Source organism: Colias philodice, chromosome 28, assembly GCF_061535455.1.
Source record: "Colias philodice isolate Cphi_HAF_F1 chromosome 28, ilColPhil1 Martin Lab GWU primary, whole genome shotgun sequence".
Classification (NCBI taxonomy): domain Eukaryota; kingdom Metazoa; phylum Arthropoda; class Insecta; order Lepidoptera; family Pieridae; genus Colias; species Colias philodice.
Genome location: NC_143113.1, coordinates 5,201,942 through 5,220,131, shown reverse-complemented (window position 1 = coordinate 5,220,131; position 18,190 = coordinate 5,201,942). Strand labels below are relative to the sequence as shown.

The 18,190-nt window shown below is 33.2% G+C and overlaps 1 protein-coding gene across 1 annotated transcript; it reads right to left on the bottom strand.

Annotated features, from left to right (window-relative positions):
* Nucleotides 1-517: 517 nt before the first annotated feature.
* On the bottom strand, nt 518-6,882 carry G6P (Glucose-6-Phosphatase). Its single transcript, XM_089712300.1, has 7 exons — nt 6,698-6,882; nt 5,334-5,498; nt 3,952-4,143; nt 3,319-3,449; nt 2,558-2,754; nt 1,613-1,734; nt 518-781 (listed from the first exon to the last, which is right to left on the bottom strand). The coding sequence occupies exons 1-7, from the start codon at nt 6,751-6,753 to the stop codon at nt 565-567; spliced, it is 1,080 nt and encodes a 359-aa protein (XP_089568426.1). The 5' UTR covers nt 6,754-6,882; the 3' UTR covers nt 518-564.
* Nucleotides 6,883-18,190: the final 11,308 nt, after the last annotated feature.

Here is an 18,190-nt window from a genome sequence, read left to right as displayed (position 1 = left end):
TGTAAAGTTGCATATAGTAAATTATTTTTTGAAAAAAAAAAGGTCATAAAGAAGTTTCACTTCTTATGTGTGTACAATAAATAGTACACGCACACATTTTTTTCTATTTTTATTATTTTCTAGATAGTTACCACATTTAAAATGTGCCACGCCTTTATAGATTTTGCTTTGAAAAAAAAATCTTTTTGTCATGTTCCAAATAATCCTAATTAAAAAAAAATAACGAATTCAAACCAAAACCACAAAAAACCTTGATTATCTAGCTAAATTACTACCCTACTACGATTTTTTTCGTACACGAGCACACGTGTCAGAAGTGAAACTTCTTTGGCAACATTCAAAGATATCAATCATCGCCTTCCTCCATGACGTGACGGTATTGCCATGACGCGACCTTGAAATTTTACTCTCAACGCGCCTAGACAAGTTTCACCTCATAATTATTTATTGTCTAGCTAAATTTATCTATGGAGTTTTTAAAATTGTTTTTTTTTGTGAGTTACATAATATATAACTCTCATACAAAATATTAAAACGCGAAGCGAAGGCGTGGCGAAGCGAATTTTAAACTTTATTATCTATAAACGGCCACAAGGACAATTCCGGTACTAAACGGAGGTAAAACAGCGGTTTAACTGCGTTTAAAACGAAGTTTAGTGCGTAGAACTTAAACACGGAATCTCTTGGTATTTCTCCTTCTAAATAATGTAGTGAATACGTTATAACTATTGTTGTAAATGCGGCTATTATAAAAGATCTCTTGTAGGTGTCATGGCGGAATCTGTAAAATATAAAGAACAATATTTAATAAAACTATGTATATTTAAAATAATTATCTACTGCTACTTATCGGCTTCGCTCGCGTTTCAAAGAAAAACCCGCATAGTTCCTGTTCCCGTGGGATTTCCGGGATTAAACCTATCCTATGTGTTAATCCAAGTTACCCTCTGTATGAGTGCTAAATTTCATTGTAATCGGTTCAGTAGTATTTGCGTGAAAGAGTAACAAACATACATACATACACATACATACATCCATGCAAAAAACTTTCGCATTTATAATATTAGTAAGATACGATATTCTGTAATATATAAAAATATACAAAATCTTGTGTCCCTTATATATAGCCTATAGCCTAGCCTAGATATTATATCGGCTATCTAACACTGAAAGAATTTTTCAAGTCGGACCAGTAGTTCCTGAGATTAGCGCGGTCAAACAAACGACAACCGACAAACTCTTCAGCTTTATAATATTAGTATAGATTATAAGATAATAATGTAAGTTTCTACTGATGAAAGAAAATTAAAAATCGGTTATATATAAAAAAATAGTGACTTTTTAAATTGAGTAGAAGTTTTATATGAAATACAATAATTAGTAAGTTTATCTAATTATATTATTTAAATATAAGTTTATTTTATTACAATGATGTTTTTAATTTAATTTAATTGGAAAAATATTTAAGTACCGTACTTTGACATTCAAAATATTATTATATAAAAATTTTGTTTAAAATTACATATTATTTTTTAGCAAATTGACATAAGCATAACTTAAATGTAATGTTGTATTTTGGAAAAACATAAATAAATAATTATTTTATAATCACCTGGCAACACCAGGCGTAACAAATAAGGCCCAGCCGAGCAATGTCCCCGTACATTGCACTAACGCAAACATTGGTGTCGTCGATACATGAATGTAATCTGGGTTTTCACACCATTTGAATGCCTGGAAATATATTTAATTATTTATATGGCTTGTTGCTGTCCATGGATATAAGTAAAATTGAATTCAGTGTTAATTCATCGATTATAATAAAATACACAGCATAATTTATAAAGAATTGTATTGTGCCAATGCATCTGTACGTAACGCGTGCCACTTTTGGCCGTTCCCAATATTCAAACTATGGTTATAGATAGACTATCTCCGATAGCTAGTGAGGTTCTATCTATCGTAAGATAGATACGATATTGGGAACGGCCATTACTGGCTGACAGCTGTCAAAACGTTATTGGGACGCTCAAATAGACAAATTCAAAGAGAAAAATATACCTCTAGTAAGCAGTTAGTCTTCCAGACGATAGATAGGGATCAGAGATAGGTTAGCTTATCGCTAGTAAGCATATTGGGACGCCAAAACAAAAGATAGATAGCATTTTCTATCTTTAGTGGGGTCAAACTGAAGATAGATACGATATTGGGAACGGCCATTTATGGCACGTCCCGTCTTGTATGTATCGATTTGACACGTACATTCATATTGCATTTCTTACTAACTCACAATTTAACATTTGCACCTGAGTGCTAATTAATCATTAAAAATCTATTACATTGAGATGTCTCATAGCAAACGTATCAATTAACAGATATCTTGAAAAACTGTTTTTCTCACTGACAATCTCAAAACTCAACAATTTTAACAGTAAAGTGTGAATCGACATTACACTAACGTGCCATACGCGTGCTATTTTATGGCACGTCCCGTCTTATTTGTACGGATCTGACACATACATATACATAATAATTATATTGCTTTTTATCAACTCACCAATTTAACAGTAAAATGTGGATCGACGTTACACAGCACGAGGCTATAATACGTGACGACACTAATCGCTATGGCAACCAGCGATCCAAAAACGTGCCACTTTATGGCACGTTCCGTCGTGTAATTCACGTACGGGCCGTACTGCCAGATGTAAGGGTCTGACACGTATATACATAGTGCTGGCGCTATGAACGCACCTGGATGGGAGAAAAATATAACATTAATATTGTATTATTTATGGATTGTCTTCGAAAACTTAATAAATAGCGTTTAAAATGTAATTGACCAAATTCAGTACATCATTTTTTTATCATTATCAAGTAAAACACAACAACGAATTTCAATGCAACGATTTAAAACGTTTATTTCAACGAAAAAGGGCTTCAACATTAATATTTTCTCAACAACTATGGTAGGTAAGGACATGAAAAAATTTGCCGCCCAATACCAATTAATTTTTTTTTTACTCTTAAAGCTTTTCCAATATAATTAATAACAAAACCATACATCAACACACTAAAAATTCAAACTAAAATCAAATTAAAAACTACCCGCATTCCCTTAATTTATTATTATTATTTATTATCTATATTTAAGTATTTATTTAAAATTATATATGTATGTTTATCAGCCATCTGGTTTCCATAACACAAGCGAAAGCTTAGTATGGGATCAAATCGTGCCGTGTGTTAAAATTGTCCTGAAATATTTATTTTATTTATTTATTACTTAAAACTTAGCAAAAATGCTCATTCACTCACCGACCGCCGCGCCGAGCAGACACTGGTGCGGGAAATGCGTCGCTATGTACATACGGGATAACATCACACTGAACAATTGACTCGCAAACACTGGGTATATTGTCCATTTCCAGAGGGACGTGTTCCACTTTCTGGCGGAATAAAATTTAAATAAATAAATCGTGTTTAAAATCAAACTCAAACAGAAACATTTATTTATTCAAATAGACTTCGTTTAGAAGCGCTTTTTAATAATATAAAAACAGAAAAATAATAATTTACAGTTTCTTCAAAAAGTATTTTAAATACAGTATTAAGTATTTTAAATACGGTATTTAAGTGGTGTTTGTAAAGTGAAAAATGAAAGAAAAAGAAAAAATGTTGTGTGGTTTTATGAAACCACGGTAAAAGTGAAACTGTTCGAACGGTTCCGAACACTGCTTTGTGTAGCGCATGTCGCGTGACGGTCGGCTGCCGAGTAGGTATACCTACTCGGCAGCCGCGATACACGCGACATGCGCTACACAGACCAAAAAGTTTGAGACGATGTAATAAAAGTTTCACTTTAATTAAATCTATTCTTAAAACTTTACTCTCAATCCGCTTAAATAAGTTACTTTATAATTATCACTTCAATAATTAAAAATTACACACCTATCGTTAAACACATGCGACATCCACATAACACCCAACACAAGTACAGAAGCCGCCATAGACGTATGCCCCGATGGACTCCCCGGTCCTGTCTCACACGTTTGTATTGTTTGTGTCAATTTTGGTCGGATTGTTCCATTGTAATAGTCCGTTTCTCTAACCCACCAGTAGGGACGGTCTTCGAGGAGCCACCTGAAAATTTATAACAGTTATGTTAAAATTTAAAAAAAGGGAGTATGTATACATCTGTCGGAAGTGAAACTTATTTAGCAAGTTTACGAAAGATACCAAAATCGCCTTACTCCATGAAAAGGCGGTATTGCTATGACGACAACTTGAAATTTTACCCTCAACGCGACTAAAGAAGTTTCTCATCAATAATCTGCTCCTGAGTACTCACAGGAAAATCGCATAAATGAATGTATTACGAGTATGAGAGTAAAAAGTACTAATAAGAACATTTATATGAAGAAACAGCAATATTTCAAAAATAACATAAAATATTGAAATTTGATATAAAAAAATACATACTTTTTTTTTATACATAACTAATATCCAAAAACGTTTTCATAATTGGGGCAATTCTTATAAGACAATAATTAATTCCTTACCAGAAAATAACACTACTTTTTTTAAACAGTCAAAACACATGCAATTAGAATTTTAACAGATTTAAAATACAATGGAATTTATTTTCACACCTACCAATTTTTTTTTAAACCCTTACGTGGTAATTTATTTTGTAGAAATATATAGGTATTTATAATGATAAATATTTGTTTAGAATATTTCAAATACGAATTTCATCTTTTAGACTTTACATTATTTATCATCCATTTTATACATTTTACAGTATACTACCAAACAAAGTGCTACTATAACAGTTAATATGTTCTTTGCACACCTAAATAGTGGGTAGAATGCATTGAGATATACATATGGAGACGACACCGCCTACATCACTTATGTTCCGCTCAACATACGCCATATGGCGTAACTGCACGCTCATTTTTTATTTGTTTTAAAGTGAAATGCATCAAATATGCCTTCGTGTGTGTTACGATATTGCACAAATAATACGGAAAAGTGCAAAGGAATAACTTTCATCGGTAAGTACCTAACTAGATAATAATTTTTAAAACTTAGTTAGAGCAAAAAAATGGCGCACAGATTTTGTTCGTGGTGTCTCCTCCATACGTATAGTAATATTTGTATACGTAGTATATTATTATTAGTCTGTGGTAATATTATCTCAATGGTATATATAATGTAATAGTACTTTAACATTGTAATAATAACACCTATTTTTGTAATTAATTCTTGAAAATAAATGTTATTTAAATTTGAACTAATTTTATTTACATAAAACAAATTTAACTCACCATTTCATAACACAGTTCAACCAGCCACCAAAACTCGTCACCAATAGCAGTTGAGAAGCGAACACAGAGTCAATAAATGATACAACAGGAAACAGTATGTCCAATACATTATTGGGATTGTAAAAGTTGTTCACTTGTTCAAAGAACGGAGCCCAGTCTGTGCACCTGGAATATTTAGGAAAGATGTGTTAATTAAAATATAAATAAAATAAAATAAATATTTCAGGACAATTTTCACACATGGCACGATCTGATCCCATACTAAGCTTTCGCTTGTGTTATGGAAACCAGATGGCTGATGAACATACATATATAATTTTAAATAAATACTTATATAGATAATTAACACACAGACACAGAGCAAACATCTATGTTCATCACACAAATATTTGCCCCGGGTGGGGATCGAACCCACAACCTCTGGCTTGGAAGGCAGGGCCACTACCCACCCAGCCAACCGGCCAGTCCAATTGGTAAGTTACTATATACTTAATATTATAAAGCTGAAGAGTTTTTTTGTTTGAACGCGCTAATCTCGGGAAGTACTGGTCCGATTTGAAAAATTCATTTAGTGTTAGATAGCCCTTTCATCGAGGAAGGCTATAGGCTATATATTATCACACTAAGACCAACAGGAGCGGAGCCACGCGGGTGAAACTGCAAAGCACAGCTAATAACAATATAATCTTGGACATTTAAATAATAGAAATATTATCACTACATAGTATAAAACAAAGTTGCTTTCTCTGTCCCTATGTCCTATGTATGCTTAAAGCTTTAAAACTACTATTTTTCCCAAAAAGATTTATAATAGTAAAGATTTTTGTAATAAAAATCTAAATAAATGTGAAACTAGTGTGTGTGTGTTTCTTTAAAAAAATTTATTATAAAATGCAGTTCCATCAACGGTAACAATACAAAGTATAAATTAATATATACTAGCTTACCGCCCGCGGCTTCGCCCGCTTTGTCTAAAACCTAATAAATTATATACTAAAACCTTCCTCTTGAATCACTCGTTCTATTAAAAAAAACCGCATCAAAATCCGTTGCGTAGTTTAAAAGATTTATGCATACATAGGGACATAGGTTCAGAGAAAGCGACTTTGTTTTATACTATGTAGTGAAGATTTATAGTATTATTATGCGTTATAAATTAACGATTCCTTCCTATTATGTAACTTTAAACATCTAAAATAACTTCTTGTAACCAGGATGATAACCCAATAGATAAAATAATTTTAAACTATGATAAAACAACCTTGAAAGTTAATAAATGGGTTTCTAATACATGTAACAGTTAAAAACGCTCATGTTTGAGTCATTTTAAAAACAATACAAATAACAATGATCAATAATATTACCAATACTGAATTAGTTCTATACAAGACACCCCGAGCGCGTAGAGATGTTCCCTCATTGTTGTTGTTTGTGTCACAACATTGCACAATAATTTAGAGCGTTATTAATTTTGGAAATCGCAAAAATTGCGATTTTCCTGCTTTCAAATTCCGGAAAGTGAAACCAAAACAAAGGTTCGTTTTTTTAATTAAACTGTCATCTGTCAGATTTTACGGTTGTCATTTTACGCATCTAAGGTATAAATATTATGAGATATTATGAATAAATTACACTCTTGTAAAAAATTTTAAGAAATTAATAAATATTGCGCGGAAATATTTAATTATATTTACAAGCGAATTTAATTCAAAATTGTATGTTTCCTTAATAAGACGCCATCTATTATCAAGTAGGTGAACTTGTGATTATTTCGTGTTTCGGTAACTATTCAACACTAGATGGCACTAGAAGTACAATCACAAATCTTCAAATGTATTTTTTATTTTTGACCAATTAGAATGAAGAGCTATTAATGTCCGTATCTTTTTTATAATAATTAATTATGCTTTGTTAGGACAAACCTAATTAATTATACCTTCATCGAGAATCACTATCTATTAAAAAGACCGCATCGAAATCCTTGGTAGTAGCACTAATAATAATATACATACTAAATATTATACAAAAAAAATGACTTCTCTTACTATAGCTGCCTGGAACATCAACGGCATTACTCCCAACACAAATGAACTAGAAATATTTCTTAAAGAAAACAGGATTGACGTCTGTCTTATCTCTGAGTCACATACAACAGAAAGAAGTCAAATATGCATACCTGGTTTTTGTGTTTATTTTACTTCTCACCCCGATGGCGTTGCACATGGTGGTTCTGCAGTTGTCGTAAAAAATAGTGTAAAACATTGTCTATTGGAACCTTTTCCTGCAAAACACCTGCAGGCTACAACTGTAAGAGTAGAAGACCGTCTCGGTGCTATTAATATCTCTGCTGTCTACTGTCCGCCTAAACATAGGATTAGTGATGATATGTTCACCTCGTATTTTCGCACTCTTGGTAAAAGGTTTATATCAGGAGGAGACTGGAACGCGAAACACACACATTGGGGCTCTCGGCTTACGTTAACCAGGGGACGCGAACTTAAAAAATCTGTGGACATTAATCATCTAACAACATTGTCAACAGGAGAACCCACGTACTGGCCCACGGACAATAACAAAATTCCGGATCTTCTTGACTTCTTCATCATAAAAAATATCTGTCCAAAATACACTCAAATCGAATCCAGTCTTGACGGATCTTCAGACCACACTCCAATTATATTAAGGCTTAGTATAGGTATTATAAATCGCATTCCAAATAACGACACGCTTTTCAATCATAAAACAAATTGGTTGAACTTCAGACAATACCTTGAAGAAAATATCACACTAAAACTTCAAATGAAGTCGGCAGATGAAGTAGATAATGCTTGTCTTTATATTACAAACCTCATTCAAGTGGCTGCATGGATAAGTACTCCTGAACTAAAACACAAAGCATATAATACTCCTACTCCTATTGTAATTCGTGAAAAAATTGCTGAGAAGAGACGACTTCGGAGAGTCTGGCAGACATCCAGAAATAGAACAGATAAAAGTCGCTTAAATCGTGCTATTAAGGACCTTAAAAATCTCCTAAAAGAAGCCAGAGATAATTCACTAAAAAGCAATCTCGAAAGGATGTCTCCTGAAGCTTATGGAGTCCACTCGCTCTGGAAAGCAACTAAAAATATTCCACAACCACAGAATTGTTCTCCACCCATTAGATCAAACGACTCATGGGCGCGCACTGATCAAGAGAAAGCTGATGTCTTCGCAAGCCACCTAGCTAACATCTTTAAACCAAATGAACCTAATACACCCGAGGATTCCGAAATAGACACCATCCTTAAGCAAGATGTTCAACTTTGTCCACCCCTGCGCCTAACAACGCCACGTGAGCTATCCAGACTTATCTCTACAATGGACTCCAAAAAAGCTCCAGGCTTCGATTTGATTAACGCTAAGATCCTAAAAGAACTCCCACGAAAAGCTATCGTCTTCCTCACTATTCTCATAAATAGCTCTCTTAAAATATCGTACGTTCCTGCTCTTTGGAAAATATCGCAAATTGTAATGGTTCCCAAACCTGGTAAACCAGCTAATGAAACACAATCTTATCGTCCTATCAGCCTTACTCCGATCTTATCCAAGCTATGGGAAAGAGTAGTCCTGCATAGATTGAAAACAGAACTACAGCAAGTTCAGTTGATTCCAGATCATCAATATGGATTCCGAGACCAGCACTCCACGGTAGAACAGGTTCATCGCGTTTACCAAATTATTAGGGAATGTCTTGAAAATAAGGAATACTGCTCGGCCGCCTTCCTCGATGTCCAGCAAGCTTTTGATCGAGTGTGGCACAGGGGTCTACTTTGCAAGATCAAACTGTTTTTACCTCACTCCTATTACTTACTTATTGAATCTTACCTCAGCGAAAGGATGTTCCAGGTAAAGGTTCATGATGCCAGATCATCTCTCTTCGCTTGCTTAGCTGGTGTCCCTCAAGGATCTGTACTAGGCCCGGTCTTATATAATATTTTCACTAGCGACCTTCCCCAACACCCAGGGGTATCTATAGCAACATTTGCCGATGACGCCGCATTTCTAGTATGCAATCCAGATCGAGAGAAAGCTAGCTATATTCTTCAAAATCAGCTAAATAAAACCCAAGATTGGCTAGATAAGTGGCGCATAAGAGCAAGTGCGCCTAAATCACATCACATCACATTTGCACTTAGACATGGTCTCTGCCCGCCTGTCCATTTGGGCCAAGAAACTCTACCTCAGTCTAATTGCGTGAAGTACCTCGGCTTCTACTTGGATCGTAGGCTCACCTGGAAAGATCATATAAAGAAGAAGAAGACAGAAGTTAACTTCCGCTTCAAAAACTTACTTTGGCTCTTGGGTAGACAATCCACACTTTCTCTAAGCAATAAACTTAGAGTGTACTGCGCAGTAATAAAACCTATTTGGACATATGGTATTCAACTCTGGGCCTCCGCTAGCGAATCCAACCTAATGTGCATGCAAAGGGTGCAAAACAAAATCCTAAGAGTGCTCACAGCAGCTCCATGGTTCACTCGCAACTCTGAAATTCATGAGTACTTAGAAATGCCTACAATTAAGGAGGAAGCTACAAAATACCTCAAGAAGCATAAGCAAAGACTTGTTATGCATCCTAATCCGCTCTCCCAGCAACTGCTGAAACTAAAGCCCAGGAAACGTCTGAAAAGAGCTAATGTTGATGTTGAGCTACGTTAGAAAGGGGAATTAGGGCACTGGTTCTGGTTCTCAAATCGCCAAATCATTCTGTCAAAATATCTGCTCATAGTCTGTTGACTGATCGCAGATGTCAATAATAATAAAAAAAAAAAAAAAAAAAAAAAAAAAAAAATATTATACAAGTAGTAGTTATAAAGATGGCATACAGTAGGCGGTGAATTTGAATATGATAGTGATATTTAGTGGTAGACTATGAAGTTCATTAAAAAATTCTGGGTTAGGACAATCTAAATACGTGCTAGAAGCGAAAATGTTTATCTAATTGAAACAAATTTGACCATAAAATAATATTATCATATCCTAATAATTTTTATGCAGTCAACAGAGTAGGTACCTACACGTAAATACTTAATTTTATTATAACAAACATGGACGTATAAAAAAAGACGGACGGTATATCGCCTAAACATTGAGTGAAGCCTAGTAATGGCGGCGAAACATCCATGTGTGTGTGCCATGTTGCCATGGCAACAGCTGTCCTGTTGACAATGGCGGCTATATTTTTTTCTATAAATTTTGCCGTAATAATTTTGTCATTAAAACATAAAAGAAATAACTTGCTTCCCTGTGGAATATAATCCCTCGTGTTTTGTTATTTAAAATTGTACTGTTGCGACACCATTTAACCACGCGAGACGGCATTTTAAATATTTTTTGTGAAATAGTGACGCAGTTAATCAGTCGGTAGTTCACGACGTAATGGCGGCCGACTAGCTTACTATGGTGAGAGTGTGTGCGTGTTTATTGTCTTTACACGATCGCTAGCTTACTATGGTGGCTTCACGTTGTTTGTTCGTAATACAGCGTCCGTCTTTTTTTATACGTCCATGATAACAAAAGTATATTTCCCTGCCTGTTTTTTACGTAACATTTTTTCGTTACGCGTGACATTTTCCGTTACGCGCCATCTTTTTCTTATCCCTACCATGCGTGATTCAACGTATTTCTGTAAAGTTACATATAATAAATTATTTTTTGAAAAATAATTTTCACTTCTTACGTGTGTACCTACTCTAGTACACGCACACATTTTTTTATGAAGTATTTTAGTTTATGACTTATATACCTAGTTAAGGCTATTTTGTTCTTCAAACATCAGCTCCTAAATCCTAATAACTTCACGGCTGAAATCGTAAAGCAGTAATTAAATAAGAACAATAATAATAAAAGATCATTAAGCAATTTAATTCAGAAATAACAGTAGCAAAAGTTGCCAAGTAAACTGTAAGCCGGGTCTTGATAGAATTTTCCCCGCCGTTTTGATGATCTTAGATGCAAAATGAAAAGGCACGCAAATTTTACCATAACTACATACATGGATTTTGTATTTACCTTATTAACTTCTTGTATACTTGCACAAAGGTAGGTAAATCATACCTACATGAACATAATAGAATTATTTACTACCTACCTAAGTAAAAAATAACCTTCGAATTATCATATTATTTTTACTCATTTTACTTTAAATCATCCCTAACTACTTAGATACAAGTAACAAGGTGCTACAATTATAAACAAAAACTACATTTAACTATAAATAAAGCAAAACATAGTAAACAACAAAATTACAACGCGATAATTTCGCAAAATAGCTGGTTACTCTCATCACTAGATGGCGCTGATCCCGCGGGGCGAGTAAAGCGGATTATTGCTTTAATAATTGAGTATTATACTATGGTTAGTGTACGGTGGGCTTTAAAGGTACTGATTTTATATAATTAAAAAGTTTTCCTCAATTTAAAAGCTAGTATGTATAGAAATTAAAGTATAAAAGAGGTTTTGAAGGTATAGGATTAGAGCTCGAGCCGCCACAGTTAGCAAATATACAATTTTGAAAGTTATGATTTTATTATTTTCATAAAATAATTTATCAAAACGTTTAAGTATAACTGAATTCCAGCTCTTTTAAATATGTGACGTATTCAAAGTATTATTTTTATATTATGACGCCAAATTATTTAGGTAGGTATTTGAACTTGTTTATCTCAAAAAAGATCATTCAACATTCAAATTCATTAAACACGTTTGTTCTTTTATATGCTGTTTTATATTATTTTATTTATGACTGACCGGTTTGCTTGGTTGGTAGTGGCCCTGCCTTCAAAGTCAGAGGTCGTGGGTTCGATTCCCACCCGGGGCAAATATTTGTGTGATGAACATAGATGTTTGCTCTGTGTCTGGGTGTTAATTATCTATATAAGTATTTATTTAAAATTATATTATGTATCTACGTTTATCAGTCATCTTGTTTCCATAACACAAGCAAAAGCTTAACTACCTATGGGATCAGATCGTGCCGTGTGTGAAAATTGTCCTGAAATATTTATTATTATTATTTATTATAATTCATGGACACATTTAAACATCCACAGTATTATATGATAGGTATTATATTATATTTGTTATCATCATAATTATTATAATAATAAGGTTATATATACTTTATTTTGCACCTATAAAAATCTGTAGGTACCTACAACAAATTAAAATTAAACTTCTTAAAAAATACTTAAGTAATTTAATCGTAAAAAATTAATTTTCTTTAGCCATATTTTTATTTACTTACTTACTTACTTAAAATATTTTTATTTGGTTTAGAAATATTATTTTAATTCATATAATTAGTATTAAAAACACTACTTGTGTGGTGGGTTGTACGCCAGGCGTGAACGAAGCCGCTTTCAGCAAATTTAATCTTTGAACTCCACTGAAATATTGTATACGAGATAATGGTAAGTGAATATATCTGAAGATATTTTGTTATTATTTTTTTTAGTATCTATCGCTTATGTTTTTTTTTTTTACTAAAACAAGGTAATTATTATGGAATAAACATATTATTATCTACATAAGCATGCCTAGGTAACTACAAGAACATAATAATATTTAGAAAAAAAGAAAGAACCAATATAAAATGAAATGTTGTAGATATTGTATATTGCATGTTGCTCTTTCACGGATTACCTACATTAGCAAATTCCTGAAAAATAAAGAACTAACACTTTTATGGTGGGCGAAAGGAACTGGGTGAAAGGAAAAAAGTGATACCAACTTGAATATAAAACTATTAATGTTTTGCTTCTAAAAAACTATGTAGGCCTAATATGGTTCACATGCAACTTTTTTATCCTCATGACTTTTACCTAATTGTTATAATATTACTCGCAGTGCTCCACTCGTTAGTCTTAGCGTATATAGATTATAATAGCCTATATCCTCGATAAATGGGCTATCTAACTCCGTGAGTTTTTCAAATCGGACGTAACTCCGGAGATTAGCGCATTCAAACAAGCAAACAAACTCTTCAGCTTTATAATATTTGTATAGATTATATCTAATTATTATTAAGGGTAGGGCGCTTAAACACAAATTCAATAAATTTATAACCAAGTCAAGCGATAGAGGCATACTATGATCTGAAAGACCTCATCAAATTATGATCAATTCATATGAAAATGATAAAACTCGAATATCTTAAGATATATTTCAGTAATATTTATTCACTTTTACCTGCCTGAAATCTCATAAACGCCGTATGATCACGTAGAATTATTGTATTAAAATATAATCTTCCCCCTTTCAAAGGGGGGAGCTAGCTGTCTCTTTCACACGTATATCTGTTTCGCTCTGGCTTGGTAAAATTGCTTATTTCAACAAAACAGTAGAGCTACTGTCTTTTTAGTAAACTATAAGTAGGTAGTTTATTAGGTATATGTAGTCTACTAGCTTACCGCCCGCGAATTTGCCCGCTTAGTCTAAAACCTATTCAATTATATAGTAAAACCTTCCTCTTGAATCACTCTATCTATTAAAAAAAACCGCATCAAAATCCGTTGCGTAGTTTTAAAGATTTAAGCATACAAAGGGACATAGGGACAGAGATAGCGACTTTGTTTTATACTATGTAGTGATGTTTCTTTGTAGTTATTAGGTATCCTGTACCAAAATTTATTATAGATCGATGATTTCAAATTTGAGAAATAATACCTAATAGGGATTAGAAAGCGTGGGTCTGTTAAAATCAATGATAATAGCAGTTACTATATTTTTAATTAAACTAGCGGTCCGCCCCGGCTTCGCCCGTGGTACCTACATGTTTAAACTATCCTATCTCTCAAGTTGGATCGAACTGCACATGGTGTGCGAATTTTATTATAATCGGTTAAGTGGTTTAGGAGTCCATTGAGGACAAACATTGTGACACGAGATTTATATATATGTATACTAGCGGTCCGCCCCGGCTTCGCCCGTGGTACATATGAAAATTAGATGTTGGCCGATTCTCAGACTTACCCGATATGCACAGAAAATTTCATGAGAATCGGTCCACCCGTTTCGGAGGAGTATGCAGACATTGTGACACGAGAATTTTATATATAAGAGATTAAGATAGTTTAATAGGTATGAGTAGTTTTAGTTTTCATCTTGGCTCTAGCAAGATGAAAAGAGCCAAGCATTTGCAGTTAAAATTGTTGAAAACAAGCGAAATCGAGGCAAATCGTATTAGAACCATTATATTATAATGAACTGCTGCCGGCTTTTCTTATAAATTATTAACCTATTAATATGTATTATTAATGTATAATCCATACTAATATTATAAATGCGAAAGTAACTCTGTCTGTCTGTCTGTTACTCAATCACGCCTAAACTACTGAACCAATTAAACTGTTTATTTCAGAGGCATAAAGGTCATTTCAAAGGTGGTTGTGTGTATGATGGTTATGGTAGCGTTTAGCTACTATTATGTATCTGTGGTTATGGATCACCATTCAATTTACATGAAATTTGGTATGGAGATATTTTGATACCCGAGAAAGGACATAGGCTACTTTTTATCCCGGGAAAATGACGCATTCCCGGAAATCCCACGGGAACGGGAACTATGCGGGTTTTTCTTTGACTGCGCGGGCGAAGCCGCGGTCGGAAACCTAGTTCATAATAATAGACTAGTTATTTGACTCATGGATAATGTAGCAGTGTAATTACAGGTAGAAAACAAAATCAATTGGTTTATTAGATATTTTATTAAATCGTAACAAACAAAATTAAAAAAAAATCTAATCTGTCCCCGTCATATAATTTGGATTCAGGCAATAAAAATACGCTACTTCAATCGCTCATAAACTAAAATTTCCCTCCTTACAACTCAATTACAATAAAAACATTTGAGAATAATTCCCAAACCAATGCGGTAAAACATTAACCACAGATCAAACAAAAATACTCATAAAAATTAGCCAAATTCAAGGACAGGAGACAAAACAATATTTCTTTTCCTTACACTTACCGTGACCAATCGGGGTTCGAAAATGTCGCCGACTTAGAGAAATTATTTTATTATCGTATTCATTTTCACTTTACAGTAGTGAATTATTGTTATATTGTGACGGTTAGGTAGTTTAGATATTACCGCAATTGGCGGCAATAAAAATTTGTTTTGTCTGTGCCCCCTTTGTTTTGGCGGCAACTTTGACGTTTTAAATGTCATATTTTATTGACGAAATTTTTAAAACCACGTTCGGTAATGGTGATGTTTGTGAAATTATTGCTTTTGGTTTGACGTCGTTATTTTGTTATTGCCTAGTATATAAAATGTGGCAAAAAGTTATAGGTTTTTTTGTTAATTACTTCATAACTCAGAGTACCGTTGGGCGATTGGTGTAAGCTTAAGCTCAATTTATTGTTGTTAGTGCCCTAATTAAACTTCTTATTGTACATTGATAACAGTAAGTAGCAATACCTTATTTGTATTTGTGTCTTATGTAAGTACATTATCCATACTAATATTATAAATGCGAAAGTAACTCTGTCTGTCTGTCTGTTACTCAATCACGCCTTAACTACCTACTTAACAAATTTGCATGAAATTTTGTATAGAGATATTTTGATACCCGAGAAAGGACATAGGCTACTTTTTATCCCGGGAAATAGGATAGGTTTTATCCCAGATATCCCACGGAAACGGGAACTATACCTACCTACGGGTTTTTCTTTGACTGCGCGGGCGAAGCTGCGGGTGGAAAGCTAGTCTTCCATAAATTATTGTATAACAAATAAGGATACCTAACATATTTTTGCGATGATTTTTTTTTTGTTTTACATTTTTTATAAAAATAAAAGCAATAGTTTTCTCGATTGACCGAATGTATACGTATGATACGTACCTACGCAGTAATTTCTCGTACTACATTTTATCAGTTGCTTTTTTTAATTGACAAAAACATTACCTATGACTTACTTATTATGATCGTAGTTCGATTAACAATTTTCTAACAATAAAATTTCGCTAATATTATTAGTAAGTCTAGAGACCAACGATTAAAAAAAACCCGTTTCATTAATAAAATAAATTTAAATTATCTAAACATTAACAACGTATTTTTACTTTGAAATAACCTAAACTAACAACAATAATGAAAACATTACTATAATTCAACATAATTACACTAAAACAATAACCAAAATCAAAAGCAAATCAAAATGTCCGCTGACGCGCTAAACTGCTTTTATCCGGTTAAATTCAGCATAATCCAGTTTAATCCGGCCAAGAGAATTGATAGTCTGTCAAGCAAGGGGGATCATACCGCACCTGAGAGCTCCACAGAGTATATAATGGCATAATCGTTGCGTCGTTTATTATTTTTAATCTGTTTTGATTGTTGCGCAAGTGTTGCCAGATGATGATTGAATTAATAGCTTATTGTTAGAGTTGGTAGAAAATAAAAAAAATTGTGTTTATGAAGTAAGTAGTTGTCTATAATGTAATTCAATTAAACAACAAGAATGGTACAATTTAATTGACTGTTTTAATGAACAAGCTTTCCACCCGTGTTGTATTAAACTTTATCAAATTAAATACTAAAAAACATTCCTCGTGAACCGAGCTCCCTATAAAGTGAAAACATTATGAAAATCGGTGCAGTAGTTTCTCGGTGCGGCGTTTATCGCAATCAAACAGACAAACGCGGCGGCGGACTTTGTATAATTATACTTTGTATAATATTATGTCAGTAGTGATAAATCTTACCTATATTGCTTGAATTTGTGAATTTAAACCAAAATTCGTGTGTGTTAAGAATAATAATAACAACAATAAACTGAACAATAAAAGCGAAATGCCATATTATTTAAAATCGTAAAAATATAATCACTGCAACATAGATCAATAAAGTGCGTTGAGTGCATTCACTAAAAACTCACTTCCGGATGTTAAAATACCCGCCATTTTGTGACGTCACAATGTGTTTTAGTACCCAGTCGTATAACGCGCTAAGCTATTAAGCTGTTAAATATTATGATGCTTGATACAATCAGTCTACGAATTTTAGATTAATATCATTTACTCATTATTACGTGGGTGTTTATTACGCATAGTAAAGTAAAACTACAATATTATAGTACCTAATTTGCGTATTTTTATTTGTAAATTACTACTTCTGGGATACATTACAAGGAGGAAGATTTTCTATGTAAGAATGTCCGAAACAAATAAACGATCTATGGCATCGAATCCAATCAAATTCTTCAACCAGCTACAATCTTGATTGATTAGGCTATATTTAACCCACTATAAATGTTCAATAACAGTAAGTATTCAAATATCATTTACTAGCTAACCACCCGCGGCTTCGCCCGCTTTGTCTAAAACCTAATAAATTATATATTAAAACCTTCCTCTTGAATCAATCTATCTATTAAAAAAAACCGCATCAAAATCCGTTGCGTAATTTTAAAGATTTAAGCATACAAAGGGACATAGGGACAAAGAAAGCGACTTTGTTTTATATACTATGTAGTGATTTTATAGCTTACAAAACTTGCTTTTATAGCATACAAATGCTTTGTTACACGCTTTATATTAGCTTCACCTGTATGTTTGTAACCGACTTCTTTGGGCGCGATTTTGACCCACTTTAAACGGCCAGATTTCGTTCAAACTTTGTAGATTTATTTAGGACCGATGACAATACACTAATTTGATAAAATAAATAATAGTTAAAAAAAAAAAAACACGCGTTTTATAGAAAACCGAACTAAAAGCGTGTTTTTTAGTTTTTTTAAACTATTATAATTATATATTAAACGAAAAGTGTCTAAGAAACAAATAATCGACCAACCCCAATTTTTTCTAT